Source organism: Cynocephalus volans, chromosome 2 (genome assembly GCF_027409185.1).
Source record: "Cynocephalus volans isolate mCynVol1 chromosome 2, mCynVol1.pri, whole genome shotgun sequence".
Classification (NCBI taxonomy): domain Eukaryota; kingdom Metazoa; phylum Chordata; class Mammalia; order Dermoptera; family Cynocephalidae; genus Cynocephalus; species Cynocephalus volans.
This window is the reverse complement of record NC_084461.1, coordinates 39074920-39090345: the sequence shown is the minus strand read 5'-3', so window position 1 is coordinate 39090345 and position 15426 is coordinate 39074920. Positions and strand designations below refer to the sequence as shown.

General features: G+C 59.3%; 2 protein-coding genes across 2 annotated transcripts; both read left to right on the top strand.

Moving 5' to 3' along the window:
- The first annotated feature begins 2724 nt into the window (after positions 1-2724).
- LOC134370470 (annexin-2 receptor-like) lies at positions 2725-3489 on the top strand. The gene has a single exon (XM_063087579.1). It carries the CDS (start codon positions 2725-2727, stop codon positions 3487-3489), a length of 765 nt encoding a protein of 254 aa, XP_062943649.1.
- A 5853-nt stretch (positions 3490-9342) lies between these two features.
- LOC134370469 (annexin-2 receptor-like) lies at positions 9343-10107 on the top strand. Its single transcript, XM_063087577.1, has one exon. It carries the CDS (start codon positions 9343-9345, stop codon positions 10105-10107), a length of 765 nt encoding a protein of 254 aa, XP_062943647.1.
- The last annotated feature ends 5319 nt before the right edge of the window (positions 10108-15426 follow it).

The following is a 15426-nucleotide window of genomic DNA, read 5'->3' as shown; positions in this document are numbered from 1 at the left end:
TCGCCTGTGGCCGCTGCGCGCGGGACCCGCCCATTGGAGAATCGAGCGGCGCTGGCACCCGGCCAAGGGCAGTGCTGGTGCCAAGGCAAAGGGCCCTTTGGAGCAATCGGTATTCCTGCCACGGACTTTCCGTCTGCCGGGAGAAATGAGCGACACTGAGTGTGAGACACAGTCCGCACGAGGAAACCAGCAGCTCTGCGACCCATCAAACGTGCCTTAAAAGAAAAGTGCTTGGATGCACCGCGGGAGAACTTTCCAGGGCTTGAGCCTTCCCCTCGCCCCTTTTTGCCAAACTGACACTAAACACCCATTTCCTAAAGGAAATACGGAGTTGCCGTTTTTCCATTCGCAGTATGGGGCGGGTTACGTTTTAGTCTGGGGCCAGCGTCCCTCCCGGCACACTTTTCCATCCTCGGCCCGCTAGTTCCGTTTTTCCATTCGCAGGATGTGGCGTGCTCCGTTTTGGTCTGGAGCCAGCGCCCCTCGCGGCTCACTTTTCCCTCCGAGGCCCGCTAGTGCCGTTTTTCCATTCGCACTATGGGGCGTCTTCTGTTTTGGTCTGGGGCCAGCACCCCTCTCGGCACACTTTTCCGCCCGAGGCGCGCTAGTGCCGTTTTTCCATTCGCACTATGGGGCGTCTTCCGTTTTGGTCTGGGGCCAGCGCCCCTCCCGGCACACTTTTCCATCCTAGGCCCGCTAGTGTCGTTTTTCCATTCGCAGGATGTGGCGTGCTCCGTTTTGGTCGGGCCAGCGCCCCTCCCGGCACACTTTTCCCTCCGAGGCCCGCTAGTGCCGTTTTTCCATTCGCACTATGGGGCGTCTTCCGTTTTGGTCTGGGGCCAGCACCCCTCTCGGCACACTTTTCCACCCGAGGCGCGCTAGTGCCGTTTTTCCATTCGCACTATGGGGCTTCTTCCGTTTTGGTCTGGGGCCAGCGCCCCTCCCGGCACACTTTTCCACCCGAGGCGCTCTAGTGCCGTTTTTCCATTCGCAGTATGTGGCGTGCTCCGTTTTGGTCTGGGGCCAGCGCCCCTCCCGGCACACTTTTCAGCCCGAGGCGCGCTAGTGCCTTTTTTCCATTCGTACTATGGGGTGTCTTCCGTTTTGGTCTGGGGCCAGCGCCCCTCCCGGCACACTTTTCCATCCTCGGCCCGCTAGTTCCGTTTTTCCCTTCGCAGGATGTGGCGTGCTCCGTTTTGGTCGGGCCAGCGCCCCTCCCGGCACACTTTTCCCTCCGAGGCCCGCTAGTTCCGTTTTTCCATTCGCGCTATGGGGCGTCTTCCGTTTTGGTCTGGGGCCATCGCCCCTCCCGGCACACTTTTCCATCCTCGGCCCGCTAGTGCCGTTTTTCCATTCGCAGTATGTGGCGTGCTCCGTTTTGGTCTGGGGCCAGCGCCCCTCCTGGCACACTTTTCCCTCCGAGGCCCGCTAGTTCCGTTTTTCCATTCGCGCTATGGGGCGTCTTCCGTTTTGGTCTGGGGCCATCGCCCCTCCCGGCACACTTTTCCATCCTCGGCCCGCTAGTGCCGCTTTTCCATTCGCAGTATGTGGCGTGCTCCGTTTTGGTCTGGGGCCAGCGCCCCTCTCGGCACACTTTTCCCTCCGAGGCCCGCTAGTTCCGTTTTTCCATTCGCGCTATGGGGCGTCTTCCGTTTTGGTCTGGGGCCATCGCCCCTCCCGGCACACTTTTCCATCCTCGGCCCGCTAGTGCCGCTTTTCCATTCGCAGTATGTGGCGTGCTCCGTTTTGGTCTGGGGCCAGCGCCCCTCCCGGCACACTTTTCCCTCCGAGGCCCGCTAGTGCCGTTTTTCCATTCGTACTATGGGGCGTCTTCCGTTTTTGGTCTGGGGCCAGCGCCACTCCCCGCACACTTTTCAGCCCGAGGCGCGCTAGTGCCGTTTTTCCATTCGCAGTATGTGGCGTGCTCCGTTTTGGTCTGGGGCCAGCGCCCCTCCCGGCACACGTTTCCGTCCTCGGCCCGCTAGTGCCGTTTTTCCATTCGCATTAGCGGGCGCCTGCCGGTGTTTTTTCCAACGTGCCGTTCCCGATTCCGTATTGTTTTCGGTGTGTGTGTGGCCGTGAACGGCGTACACGGTCTTTCTGTTTTTTCTGTAGCCCGCCACAGCTGTTACCACGATGCCCTCTGGAGTCATATATGACGCGTCCGCTGAGGATGTGGTGGGGCTGGGAAACCGTTCACGCCGGGCCGCGGGTCCGCGCGCATGTCCGTCAGAAATTTTGTCCAAATCCACATGTGGAGACGGGGACCGGTTCGAGTGGCCATAAAACAGACAATGAGGGTGCGCCCTGTCTTTCACGTTGCCTTCGGGTGTCCGTTTGCCGCAGACGCTGGCAGGAACTGTTCCCAAGTGCCTCTCTGGAGTCGCGGACCGTACCCTGAGCGCGCGGTGCCGCGGGAAGGGTTTCGACCACGGGACAGAGGGACGCTCGGCGCGCAGCGCGACCCACGCGGACGTGATTTCTGACTCACCTAGAAGTCCATGGACGGTCGGGTACTTGGGAGCGTTTTAAATGGTTCTTCTGGCCTGAGAAAATGGAGCCGAAGCGTTACACGTACCAGCTTAGTTCTCAGCGGTCTCTTAATCGTAGCATATGGAAAAAACTCCGTTTTGCGGAGTCTGTATGGCTGGTTCTCAGAACTTGCTGTTGTTGTACATTTATTTCATTTCCGTTTGATTTCTCAGCTACGTTTTTCTATTCGAAATGTCTGGGTCTTACGGAGTCTCTCAAACTTTCGTTTTCCCTTGGTCTGTCATCTTTGCCTCGGCTCCGCCCCGAGCCCTGGAGAGCATAAATAGCGAGGCTGGTGTCCTGCTGACCATTGTGCCTGGTCCATCAGCGCCCCCGCTCGCAGCGTCCTGCTGGTCTGAGGCTGAAGCCATGGAGCGGCACTTCCCCGGCTGTCTGAAGCAGGATTGGGATTGCCCAGAGGTGACGTCAGAGTCCCAGCCTCCGACGATCCTGAGCTCAGAAGATCGCGGTCCGTGGCCTGTCCCCGTGTACCCTGTTCTAGTAGAGCTCTCGTGCGACAGCGGTGATGGCTGTGGGAATCTGCTTTCCAGTCCTTGGCGCCTTCGCTGGGTCGGCCTGCCAGACGGGCTCGGTCCCACGGTCCGGAGCACTTCGGAAACCAGCAGAGCCCAGCCCACTGCGTTTCCTCGGACTGGGACACACGACAAGCCAGGAGGTCCGATAGGAGCGGTGGACCGTGTAGAGGAAGTCGACAGACAGGCCATCCAGCAGCCTCCTTGGGCAGGCACGCCCCACCCTGGGGACACACAGCAGGACCCCGGGGCCTCTGACAGCGTGCCCCTTGTGGAGTGTCGCCGACCTCCCGCCCCCTACCGGTGGAGCAGCCACGCACTTCTGGCAGGAGGTCTGGAGTGGATTCGTCACATTGCTGGCGCCCTCGTCTCCATGATGTCATGGGGGTGCTGCCCTTTCATCTTTGGCACTAGAGACTATTAGCAGCAGCAGGAGCCTTTTGGGATCTTCCTATCTGAAGAAGATTCTCATTTTCAAAACGTGTCCACGTGGCAAATAAAAGTGCATTAAAACGGACGTTCCGTGTTCCTTGCCTATTCTCCGGACTGTTTCCTCCTTGAGTTTTCCAGGTCTCTTACCACTTGCAAGTTTTCTAGGCATTCATCTTCATTTCAAAATGTGATCCTAATAATTGTCTTTGTACGCTTTCGAGCTTTCAGAATTGTAATTTATGATTTTAGAATTTTCCCAAATTGATTTTAAAGTACAATTGGTTTCTTACTGTTTTTCTTCCTGTTGTGTTTTCTGATGTATGCGTCGTTTGTTTTCATTTACTCTCGTGTCACATCCCTTACGTTTTATAAGGTAAACGTAGCCCTCCCGCCATCCGCAGGCTTAGGCGTGTGTGCGGGCTCAGGACTGAGACTTGGTGAAAATCTCCCGGCAGCCGCCTGGACGACCGGGTGCACGCGGACCCCGGTCGAGCCCTGCATCCCCTCCCTGCTCCTTTTGCGTTCGAGGCCGGTCCCCACCTCCGGAGGCCGAGTCGGTAAAATGAAAGGAAAAGTTGAAGGCGACGTCTGGGCCACCAGAGGGACCGCGTACGGCCGCAGGACACCCTCTCCCTTTCACTTGCCTCGTCCCCGGTCGGTGCCCGCGGACGGAAACGCCCGGAGCGTGCCGGTTGACCCGCACGGACACACCCGCACACCTCGCGTGAGCCCGGGAGCGCAGCGACAGTCTCGCCACCCCCATCCCTGCACGTTTAATCTCCGAGGAGGCCGAGCACGCGAGGATGCCCTGGTGCACCCAGGACAGTCCTGCTAGTGCTGAAGCCTCCTGGGACTGTTCCTCTGGCACTGGGGCCACGTCCGGTGCCTTCGCTGTCCTCCCCCCACCGAGGCTCCGAACACGAGAACGACACGAAAGCGGTCGCCAGGGGGAGCCCCAGAGCCGGAGCGAACGTCAGCAGGAGGAGCTGGATCTCCCGGTGAGAGGCGGCCCGACCGCCCCGCCCAGCCTCCCCCACCTCGCATCGCGTTTCTCGGCCTGCACACCTGCCCGCCGACCCCCTTCGGGGTCACACACACTCCCAACGCGACTCCTGCGTGGACGCCGAGCTCCGGACGAGGGGACGTGGACAACTTCTCCTGGGACGCCGGCCAGTAGACCAGGCCGCCCTGCCCCGCAGAGTCTCCCCACGTGGCTGCTGCAGCGGGTCCCGGGCTCCCAGGGCAGACTCCGAAGCGTCTGCGGGGCTCGGGAGGCCGCGGACTGCATGACTGGAACCATGAATGACTCGTAGAAAACGTGGACAAATGGCTTTTATTACAACGTTTGGTATTGCAGGTCTTCCTAAGGAACGAAATAGTGTCTAAGGAAAGACGGCAATGATGGGTCCACTGAGCTCCATCAAGTGTCCACAAAACCTGGCTCCACGTGAACCACGACAGTCAAACGTGGACACGGGACTGGGGAGATGTGACTCCACAGACAGCTGCGAGGATTGAAAATTAAAACCTTGGCCCGAGCGCAAAATAAGACACACCAGGGGACAGGGACTCAACCGAAGTGTATTAGGCAGGCAAGATGAACAAGCGGGTGCCCTCGGGAACGTGGGAGCAGCCGCAGGGGGACTCGGGGTGGCCTTTTATATCCAGTTAGGCTGAGCTGGACGGTTCCTACTGGCTAAGGAGGAAGGGGCGGGGAGCGAGCGGGGTTGAAGCTGAGCTGGGACCTTCTCATTGGCTGCAAAATCGCGCGCGCGGGGGAAGTTGAGTGGCGGCTCGGGGACTCTTCTGCGTAGGGGTTTCCGGGAAACTTTCTCAGGCGCCGTTTTGTGTATCTGGGTCTTTACCGCCATTTTACTTTTCTGGGGGGAGGGCCTATTAGCCAACGATGATCAGAAGATCGATGTCATTAGGGCTGAAGATCACAACGGGGAAAAGGGCGGGGGAGGGAACAGGAGCCGCCACTAAGAGGGGCAGGTGGAACACCTTCCCGTGCACCCAAATGACAAAACATCACGTTCGCCGGATTTGTCCAAACGACAGTTCGGGAGACACGTGGGCCTGCACATCCTGACCTCGAGGGGAGTTTAAAAGTCACCAGCATAAGTGACGGGGGACTCCTCGAGTGTGAAGACAAACTTCCGTGACTAAGAACCACACGCACCGCGGGACTCGGAGTTAAGGTTAGAAACCGCGGCGGGGAATCAATGCCGGTTTCCTACACGAAGACGTCGCTAAAGCTGGACGTGCTCCGTGTAAACGTCACCGTCGCACGGCCAGTCCCTGACTCGTTAGGGTTAAGCGGTGACTTCCTGAGACTAAGAAGACATCGCAGGCAGGGCGAAATGAAAACGTGCTGGGAGGTAGACTCCGAAACTCGGTGAGAGCGCGGGGTCCTGCGACAGAGACGCGACCCGCCCAGGCAACGAGACTCGTTTGTCAGGACAAGACAGAGACGATCCGGATGGCTGTGGACGCAGGGAAAGAAAAAGTGCCACCTGGCTGGCTCAGCTCTATGCCCAACGCTCCCGAGAAGCGGCGGGGCGACCCTCGCAGCGGTGCTGCCCCCCAGGAACACGGTGCTCAGCGCACCCGGGGAGTCTGGAGCTGCAGGTTCGGAACGGCCAGATCGGTGCGATCCGTGGTGCTGCCGATGCGCCAATGTGGACGCCCAACAGCGGGATGTGCGGTCGCGGAGACGACGGGATTCCGGGAAAACGAAAGTACAGGGATCCTGCAAGTGGCGGCCACTAGCGGTATCGCTAACAACGCACACCCGTTTGGGCAGAGTCGGAGAAAATCGAGACACTCAGGAACAGTGAGAGACTCGGTGTACATACGTGCGATGACAGAGAAGTGTGCCGGTTTGGGATGCTGGCCCTAGACCAAAACGGAACAAACCAGGTTCTGCAAATGTCAAAACGGCACTAGGGGTCCTAGGACTGAGAAAGCAACCGCATGGAGGGACCGCGGAACTTTGCTCTTGCCACAACCAGCGATGGACGCAGCCAGAAAACTGTCAAGTCGACGCTGATCGCAAAGTGCTGATGAGGAGCCGAGGACAGGGTGCAAGGGACAGAGCGGCCACTGAAGAACGCGTCCCCAAGTAGTGGTTGCTGCCGCTTGAAAAGGCCGTTTGAACGCAACCCCGGGAATGCGACAGAGCGGCGCTGTCACCGCTCCACATGCAGCGGTCTCAACCTGCGTGCAGCGACCTACAAACCGCTAGTCCAGCTGGACTAGAAACTGCAACCAAAAACAATGGCCCGTGCCCCTATTGTACCCACGGCTGACAAAACGCCTTCGCGGAGCCCCTAACGGAGCCGGGACCAGCCTGGGTCAGCAGGGAGCATAGAGCGGTGCAGGTACCGAGAAACACCCGACTCGGGGAACCCATCGTGGCGATCGCGAACGGCACCAGCTGCGCCGGGCGCTCCTGGCACAGGGCCAAGGCAAGTCCCCCGGCGCGGTTCGCCTGTGGCCGCTGCGCGCGGGACCCGCCCATTGGAGAATCGAGCGGCGCTGGCACCCGGCCAAGGGCAGTGCTGGTGCCAAGGCAAAGGGCCCTTTGGAGCAATCGGTATTCCTGCCACGGACTTTCCGTCTGCCGGGAGAAATGAGCGACACTGAGTGTGAGACACAGTCCGCACGAGGAAACCAGCAGCTCTGCGACCCATCAAACGTGCCTTAAAAGAAAAGTGCTTGGATGCACCGCGGGAGAACTTTCCAGGGCTTGAGCCTTCCCCTCGCCCCTTTTTGCCAAACTGACACTAAACACCCATTTCCTAAAGGAAATACGGAGTTGCCGTTTTTCCATTCGCAGTATGGGGCGGGTTACGTTTTAGTCTGGGGCCAGCGTCCCTCCCGGCACACTTTTCCATCCTCGGCCCGCTAGTTCCGTTTTTCCATTCGCAGGATGTGGTGTGCTCCGTTTTGGTCTGGAGCCAGCGCCCCTCGCGGCTCACTTTTCCCTCCGAGGCCCGCTAGTGCCGTTTTTCCATTCGCACTATGGGGCGTCTTCTGTTTTGGTCTGGGGCCAGCACCCCTCTCGGCACACTTTTCCGCCCGAGGCGCGCTAGTGCCGTTTTTCCATTCGCACTATGGGGCGTCTTCCGTTTTGGTCTGGGGCCAGCGCCCCTCCCGGCACACTTTTCCATCCTAGGCCCGCTAGTGTCGTTTTTCCATTCGCAGGATGTGGCGTGCTCCGTTTTGGTCGGGCCAGCGCCCCTCCCGGCACACTTTTCCCTCCGAGGCCCGCTAGTGCCGTTTTTCCATTCGCACTATGGGGCGTCTTCCGTTTTGGTCTGGGGCCAGCACCCCTCTCGGCACACTTTTCCACCCGAGGCGCGCTAGTGCCGTTTTTCCATTCGCACTATGGGGCTTCTTCCGTTTTGGTCTGGGGCCAGCGCCCCTCCCGGCACACTTTTCCACCCGAGGCGCTCTAGTGCCGTTTTTCCATTCGCAGTATGTGGCGTGCTCCGTTTTGGTCTGGGGCCAGCGCCCCTCCCGGCACACTTTTCAGCCCGAGGCGCGCTAGTGCCTTTTTTCCATTCGTACTATGGGGTGTCTTCCGTTTTGGTCTGGGGCCAGCGCCCCTCCCGGCACACTTTTCCATCCTCGGCCCGCTAGTTCCGTTTTTCCCTTCGCAGGATGTGGCGTGCTCCGTTTTGGTCGGGCCAGCGCCCCTCCCGGCACACTTTTCCCTCCGAGGCCCGCTAGTTCCGTTTTTCCATTCGCGCTATGGGGCGTCTTCCGTTTTGGTCTGGGGCCATCGCCCCTCCCGGCACACTTTTCCATCCTCGGCCCGCTAGTGCCGCTTTTCCATTCGCAGTATGTGGCGTGCTCCGTTTTGGTCTGGGGCCAGCGCCCCTCCCGGCACACTTTTCCCTCCGAGGCCCGCTAGTGCCGTTTTTCCATTCGTACTATGGGGCGTCTTCCGTTTTTGGTCTGGGGCCAGCGCCACTCCCCGCACACTTTTCAGCCCGAGGCGCGCTAGTGCCGTTTTTCCATTCGCAGTATGTGGCGTGCTCCGTTTTGGTCTGGGGCCAGCGCCCCTCCCGGCACACGTTTCCGTCCTCGGCCCGCTAGTGCCGTTTTTCCATTCGCATTAGCGGGCGCCTGCCGGTGTTTTTTCCAACGTGCCGTTCCCGATTCCGTATTGTTTTCGGTGTGTGTGTGGCCGTGAACGGCGTACACGGTCTTTCTGTTTTTTCTGTAGCCCGCCACAGCTGTTACCACGATGCCCTCTGGAGTCATATATGACGCGTCCGCTGAGGATGTGGTGGGGCTGGGAAACCGTTCACGCCGGGCCGCGGGTCCGCGCGCGTGTCCGTCAGAAATTTTGTCCAAATCCACATGTGGAGACGGGGACCGGTTCGAGTGGCCATAAAACAGACAATGAGGGTGCGCCCTGTCTTTCACGTTGCCTTAGGGTGTCCGTTTGCCGCAGACGCTGGCAGGAACTGTTCCCAAGTGCCTCTCTGGAGTCGCGGACCGTACCCTGAGCGCGCGGTGCCGCGGGAAGGGTTTCGACCACGGGACAGAGGGACGCTCGGCGCGCAGCGCGACCCACGCGGACGTGATTTCTGACTCACCTAGAAGTCCATGGACGGTCGGGTACTTGGGAGCGTTTTAAATGGTTCTTCTGGCCTGAGAAAATGGAGCCGAAGCGTTACACGTACCAGCTTAGTTCTCAGCGGTCTCTTAATCGTAGCATATGGAAAAAACTCCGTTTTGCGGAGTCTGTATGGCTGGTTCTCAGAACTTGCTGTTGTTGTACATTTATTTCATTTCCGTTTGATTTCTCAGCTACGTTTTTCTATTCGAAATGTCTGGGTCTTACGGAGTCTCTCAAACTTTCGTTTTCCCTTGGTCTGTCATCTTTGCCTCGGCTCCGCCCCGAGCCCTGGAGAGCATAAATAGCGAGGCTGGTGTCCTGCTGACCATTGTGCCTGGTCCATCAGCGCCCCCGCTCGCAGCGTCCTGCTGGTCTGAGGCTGAAGCCATGGAGCGGCACTTCCCCGGCTGTCTGAAGCAGGATTGGGATTGCCCAGAGGTGACGTCAGAGTCCCAGCCTCCGACGATCCTGAGCTCAGAAGATCGCGGTCCGTGGCCTGTCCCCGTGTACCCTGTTCTAGTAGAGCTCTCGTGCGACAGCGGTGATGGCTGTGGGAATCTGCTTTCCAGTCCTTGGCGCCTTCGCTGGGTCGGCCTGCCAGACGGGCTCGGTCCCACGGTCCGGAGCACTTCGGAAACCAGCAGAGCCCAGCCCACTGCGTTTCCTCGGACTGGGACACACGACAAGCCAGGAGGTCCGATAGGAGCGGTGGACCGTGTAGAGGAAGTCGACAGACAGGCCATCCAGCAGCCTCCTTGGGCAGGCACGCCCCACCCTGGGGACACACAGCAGGACCCCGGGGCCTCTGACAGCGTGCCCCTTGTGGAGTGTCGCCGACCTCCCGCCCCCTACCGGTGGAGCAGCCACGCACTTCTGGCAGGAGGTCTGGAGTGGATTCGTCACATTGCTGGCGCCCTCGTCTCCATGATGTCATGGGGGTGCTGCCCTTTCATCTTTGGCACTAGAGACTATTAGCAGCAGCAGGAGCCTTTTGGGATCTTCCTATCTGAAGAAGATTCTCATTTTCAAAACGTGTCCACGTGGCAAATAAAAGTGCATTAAAACGGACGTTCCGTGTTCCTTGCCTATTCTCCGGACTGTTTCCTCCTTGAGTTTTCCAGGTCTCTTACCACTTGCAAGTTTTCTAGGCATTCATCTTCATTTCAAAATGTGATCCTAATAATTGTCTTTGTACGCTTTCGAGCTTTCAGAATTGTAATTTATGATTTTAGAATTTTCCCAAATTGATTTTAAAGTACAATTGGTTTCTTACTGTTTTTCTTCCTGTTGTGTTTTCTGATGTATGCGTCGTTTGTTTTCATTTACTCTCGTGTCACATCCCTTACGTTTTATAAGGTAAACGTAGCCCTCCCGCCATCCGCAGGCTTAGGCGTGTGTGCGGGCTCAGGACTGAGACTTGGTGAAAATCTCCCGGCAGCCGCCTGGACGACCGGGTGCACGCGGACCCCGGTCGAGCCCTGCATCCCCTCCCTGCTCCTTTTGCGTTCGAGGCCGGTCCCCACCTCCGGAGGCCGAGTCGGTAAAATGAAAGGAAAAGTTGAAGGCGACGTCTGGGCCACCAGAGGGACCGCGTACGGCCGCAGGACACCCTCTCCCTTTCACTTGCCTCGTCCGCGGTCGGTGCCCGCGGACGGAAACGCCCGGAGCGTGCCGGTTGACCCGCACGGACACACCCGCACACCTCGCGTGAGCCCGGGAGCGCAGCGACAGTCTCGCCACCCCCATCCCTGCACGTTTAATCTCCGAGGAGGCCGAGCACGCGAGGATGCCCTGGTGCACCCAGGACAGTCCTGCTAGTGCTGAAGCCTCCTGGGACTGTTCCTCTGGCACTGGGGCCACGTCCGGTGCCTTCGCTGTCCTCCCCCCACCGAGGCTCCGAACACGAGAACGACACGAAAGCGGTCGCCAGGGGGAGCCCCAGAGCCGGAGCGAACGTCAGCAGGAGGAGCTGGATCTCCCGGTGAGAGGCGGCCCGACCGCCCCGCCCAGCCTCCCCCACCTCGCATCGCGTTTCTCGGCCTGCACACCTGCCCGCCGACCCCCTTCGGGGTCACACACACTCCCAACGCGACTCCTGCGTGGACGCCGAGCTCCGGACGAGGGGACGTGGACAACTTCTCCTGGGACGCCGGCCAGTAGACCAGGCCGCCCTGCCCCGCAGAGTCTCCCCACGTGGCTGCTGCAGCGGGTCCCGGGCTCCCAGGGCAGACTCCGAAGCGTCTGCGGGGCTCGGGAGGCCGCGGACTGCATGACTGGAACCATGAATGACTCGTGGAAAACGTGGACAAATGGCTTTTATTACAACGTTTGGTATTGCAGGTCTTCCTAAGGAACGAAATAGTGTCTAAGGAATGACGGCAATGATGGGTCCACTGAGCTCCATCAAGTGTCCACAAAACCTGGCTCCACGTGAACCACGACAGTCAAACGTGGACACGGGACTGGGGAGATGTGACTCCACAGACAGCTGCGAGGATTGAAAGTTAAAACCTTGGCCCGAGCGCAAAATAAGACACACCAGGGGACAGGGACTCAACCGAAGTGTATTAGGCAGGCAAGATGAACAAGCGGGTGCCCTCGGGAACGTGGGAGCAGCCGCAGGGGGACTCGGGGTGGCCTTTTATATCCAGTTAGGCTGAGCTGGACGGTTCCTACTGGCTAAGGAGGAAGGGGCGGGGAGCGAGCGGGGTTGAAGCTGAGCTGGGACCTTCTCATTGGCTGCAAAATCGCGCGCGCGGGGGAAGTTGAGTGGCGGCGCGGGGACTCTTCTGCGTGGGGGTTTCCGGGAAACTTTCTCAGGCGCCGTTTTGTGTATCTGGGTCTTTACCGCCATTTTACTTTTCTGGGGGGAGGGCCTATTAGCCAACGATGATCAGATGATCGATGTCATTAGGGCCGAAGATCACAACGGGGAAAAGGGCGGGGGAGGGAACAGGAGCCGCCACTAAGAGGGGCAGGTGGAACACCTTCCCGTGCACCCAAATGACAAAACATCACGTTCGCCGGATTTGTCCAAACGACAGTTCGGGAGACACGTGGGCCTGCACATCCTGACCTCGAGGGGAGTTTAAAAGTCACCAGCATAAGTGACGGGGGACTCCTCGAGTGTGAAGACAAACTTCCGTGACTAAGAACCACACGCACCGCGGGACTCGGAGTTAAGGTTAGAAACCGCGGCGGGGAATCAATGCCGGTTTCCTACACGAAGACGTCGCTAAAGCTGGACGTGCTCCGTGTAAACGTCACCGTCGCACGGCCAGTCCCTGACTCGTTAGGGTTAAGCGGTGACTTCCTGAGACTAAGAAGACATCGCAGGCAGGGCGAAATGAAAACGTGCTGGGAGGTAGACTCCGAAACTCGGTGAGAGCGCGGGGTCCTGCGACAGAGACGCGACCCGCCCAGGCAACGAGACTCGTTTGTCAGGACAAGACAGAGACGATCCGGATGGCTGTGGACGCAGGGAAAGAAAAAGTGCCACCTGGCTGGCTCAGCTCTATGCCCAACGCTCCCGAGAAGCGGCGGGGCGACCCTCGCAGCGGTGCTGCCCCCCAGGAACACGGTGCTCAGCGCACCCGGGGAGTCTGGAGCTGCAGGTTCGGAACGGCCAGATCGGTGCGATCCGTGGTGCTGCCGATGCGCCAATGTGGACGCCCAACAGCGGGATGTGCGGTCGCGGAGACGACGGGATTCCGGGAAAACGAAAGTACAGGGATCCTGCAAGTGGCGGCCACTAGCGGTATCGCTAACAACGCACACCCGTTTGGGCAGAGTCGGAGAAAATCGAGACACTCAGGAACAGTGAGAGACTCGGTGTAAATACGTGCGATGACAGAAAAGTGTGCCGGTTTGGGATGATGGCCCTAGACCAAAACGGAACAAACCAGGTTCTGCAAATGTCAGAACGGCACTAGGGGTCCTAGGACTGAGAAAGCAACCGCATGGAGGGACCGCGGAACTTTGCTCTTGCCACAACCAGCGATGGACGCAGCCAAAAAACTGTCAAGTCGACGCTGATCGCAAAGTGCTGATGCGGAGCCGAGGACAGGGTGCAAGGGACAGAGCGGCCACTGAAGAACGCGTCCCCAAGTAGTGGTTGCTGCCGCTTGAAAAGGCCGTTTGAACGCAACCCCGGGAATGCGACAGAGCGGCGCTGTCACCGCTCCACATGCAGCGGGCTCAACCTGCGTGCAGCGACCTACAAACCGCTAGTCCGGCTGGACTAGAAACTGCGACCAAAAACAACGGCCCGTGCCCCTATCGTACCCACGGCTGACAAAACACCTTCGCGGAGCCCCTAACGGAGCCGGGAGCAGCCTGGGTCAGCAGGGAGCATAGAGCGGTGCAGGTACCGAGAAACACCCGACTCGGGGAACCCATCGTGGCGATCGCGAACGGCACCAGCTGCGCCGGGCGCTCCTGGCACAGGGCCAAGGCAAGTCCCCCGGCGCGGTTCGCCTGTGGCCCCTGCGCGCGGGACCCGCCCATTGGAGAATCGAGCGGCGCTGGCACCCGGCCAAGGGCAGTGCTGGTGCCAAGGCAAAGGGCCCTTTGGAGCAATCGGTATTCCTGCCACGGACTTTCCGTCTGCCGGGAGAAATGAGCGACACTGAGTGTGAGACACAGTCCGCACGAGGAAACCAGCGGCTCTGCGACCCATCAAACGTGCCTTAAAAGAAAAGTGCTTGGATGCACCGCGGGAGAACTTACCAGGGCTTGAGCCTTCCCCTCGCCCCTTTTTGCCAAACTGACACTAAACACCCATTTCCTAAAGGAAATACGGAGTTGCCGTTTTTCCATTCGCAGTATGGGGCGGGTTACGTTTTGGTCTGGGGCCAGCGTCCCTCCCGGCACACTTTTCCATCCTAGGCCCGCTAGTTCCGTTTTTCCATTCGCAGGATGTGGCGTGCTCCGTTTTGGTCTGGGGCCAGCGCCCCTCGCGGCACACTTTTCCCTCCCAGGCCCGCTAGTTCCGTTTTTCCATTCGCACTATGGGGCGTCTTCCGTTTTGGTCTGGGGCCAGCGCCCCTCCCGGCACACTTTTCCATCCTCGGCCCGCTAGTTCCGTTTTTCCATTCGCAGGATGTGGCGTGCTCCGTTTTGGTCGGGCCAGCGCCCCTCCTGGCACAGGCACACTTTTCCCTCCGAGGCCCGCTAGTTCCGTTTTTCCATTCGCACTATGGGGCGTCTTCCGTTTTGGTCTGGGGCCAGCGCCCCTCCCGGCACACTTTTCCGCCCGAGGCGCGCTAGTGCCGTTTTTCCATTCGCACTATGGGGCGTCTTCCGTTTTGGTCTGGGGCCAGCGCCCCTCCCGGCACACTTTTCCACCCGAGGCGCGCTAGTGCCGTTTTTCCAGTCGTACTATGGGGTGTCTTCCGTTTTGGTCTTGGGCCAGCGCCCCTCCCGGGACACTTTTCCATCCGAGGCCCGCTATTGCCGTTTTCCCATTCGCAGTATGTGGCGTGCTCCGGTTTGGTCTGGGGCCAGCGCCCCTCCCGGCACACGTTTCCGTCCTCGGCCCGCTAGTGCCGTTTTTCCATTCGCATTAGCGGGCGCCTGCCGGTGTTTTTTCCAACGTGCCGTTCCCGATTCCGTATTGTTTTCGGTGTGTGTGTGGCCGTGAACGGCGTACACGGTCTTTCTGTTTTTTCTGTAGCCCGCCACAGCTGTTACCACGATGCCCTCTGGAGTCATATATGACGCGTCCGCTGAGGATGTGGTGGGGCTGGGAAGCCGTTCACGCCGGGCCGCGGGTCCGCGCGCGTGTCCGTCGCCAGAGGCCCCTGCAGGAATTTTGTCCAAATCCACATGTGGAGACGGGGACCGGTTCGAGTGGCCATAAAACAGACAATGAGGGTGCGCCCTGTCTTTCACGTTGCCTTCGGGTGTCCGTTTGCCGCAGACGCTGGCAGGAACTGTTCCCAAGTGCCTCTCTGGAGTCGCGGACCGTACCCTGAGCGCGCGGTGCCGCGGGAAGGGTTTCGACCACGGGACAGAGGGACGCTCGGCGCGCAGCGCGACCCACGCGGACGTGATTTCTGACTCACCTAGAAGTCCATGGACGGTCGGGTACTTGGGAGCGTTTTAAATGGTTCTTCTGGCCTGAGAAAATGGAGCCGAAGCGTTACACGTACCAGCTTAGTTCTCAGCGGTCTCTTAATCGTAGCATATGGAAAAAACTCCGTTTTGCGGAGTCTGTATGGCTGGTTCTCAGAACTTGCTGTTGTTGTACATTTATTTCATTTCCGTTTGATTTCTCAGCTACGTTTTTCTATT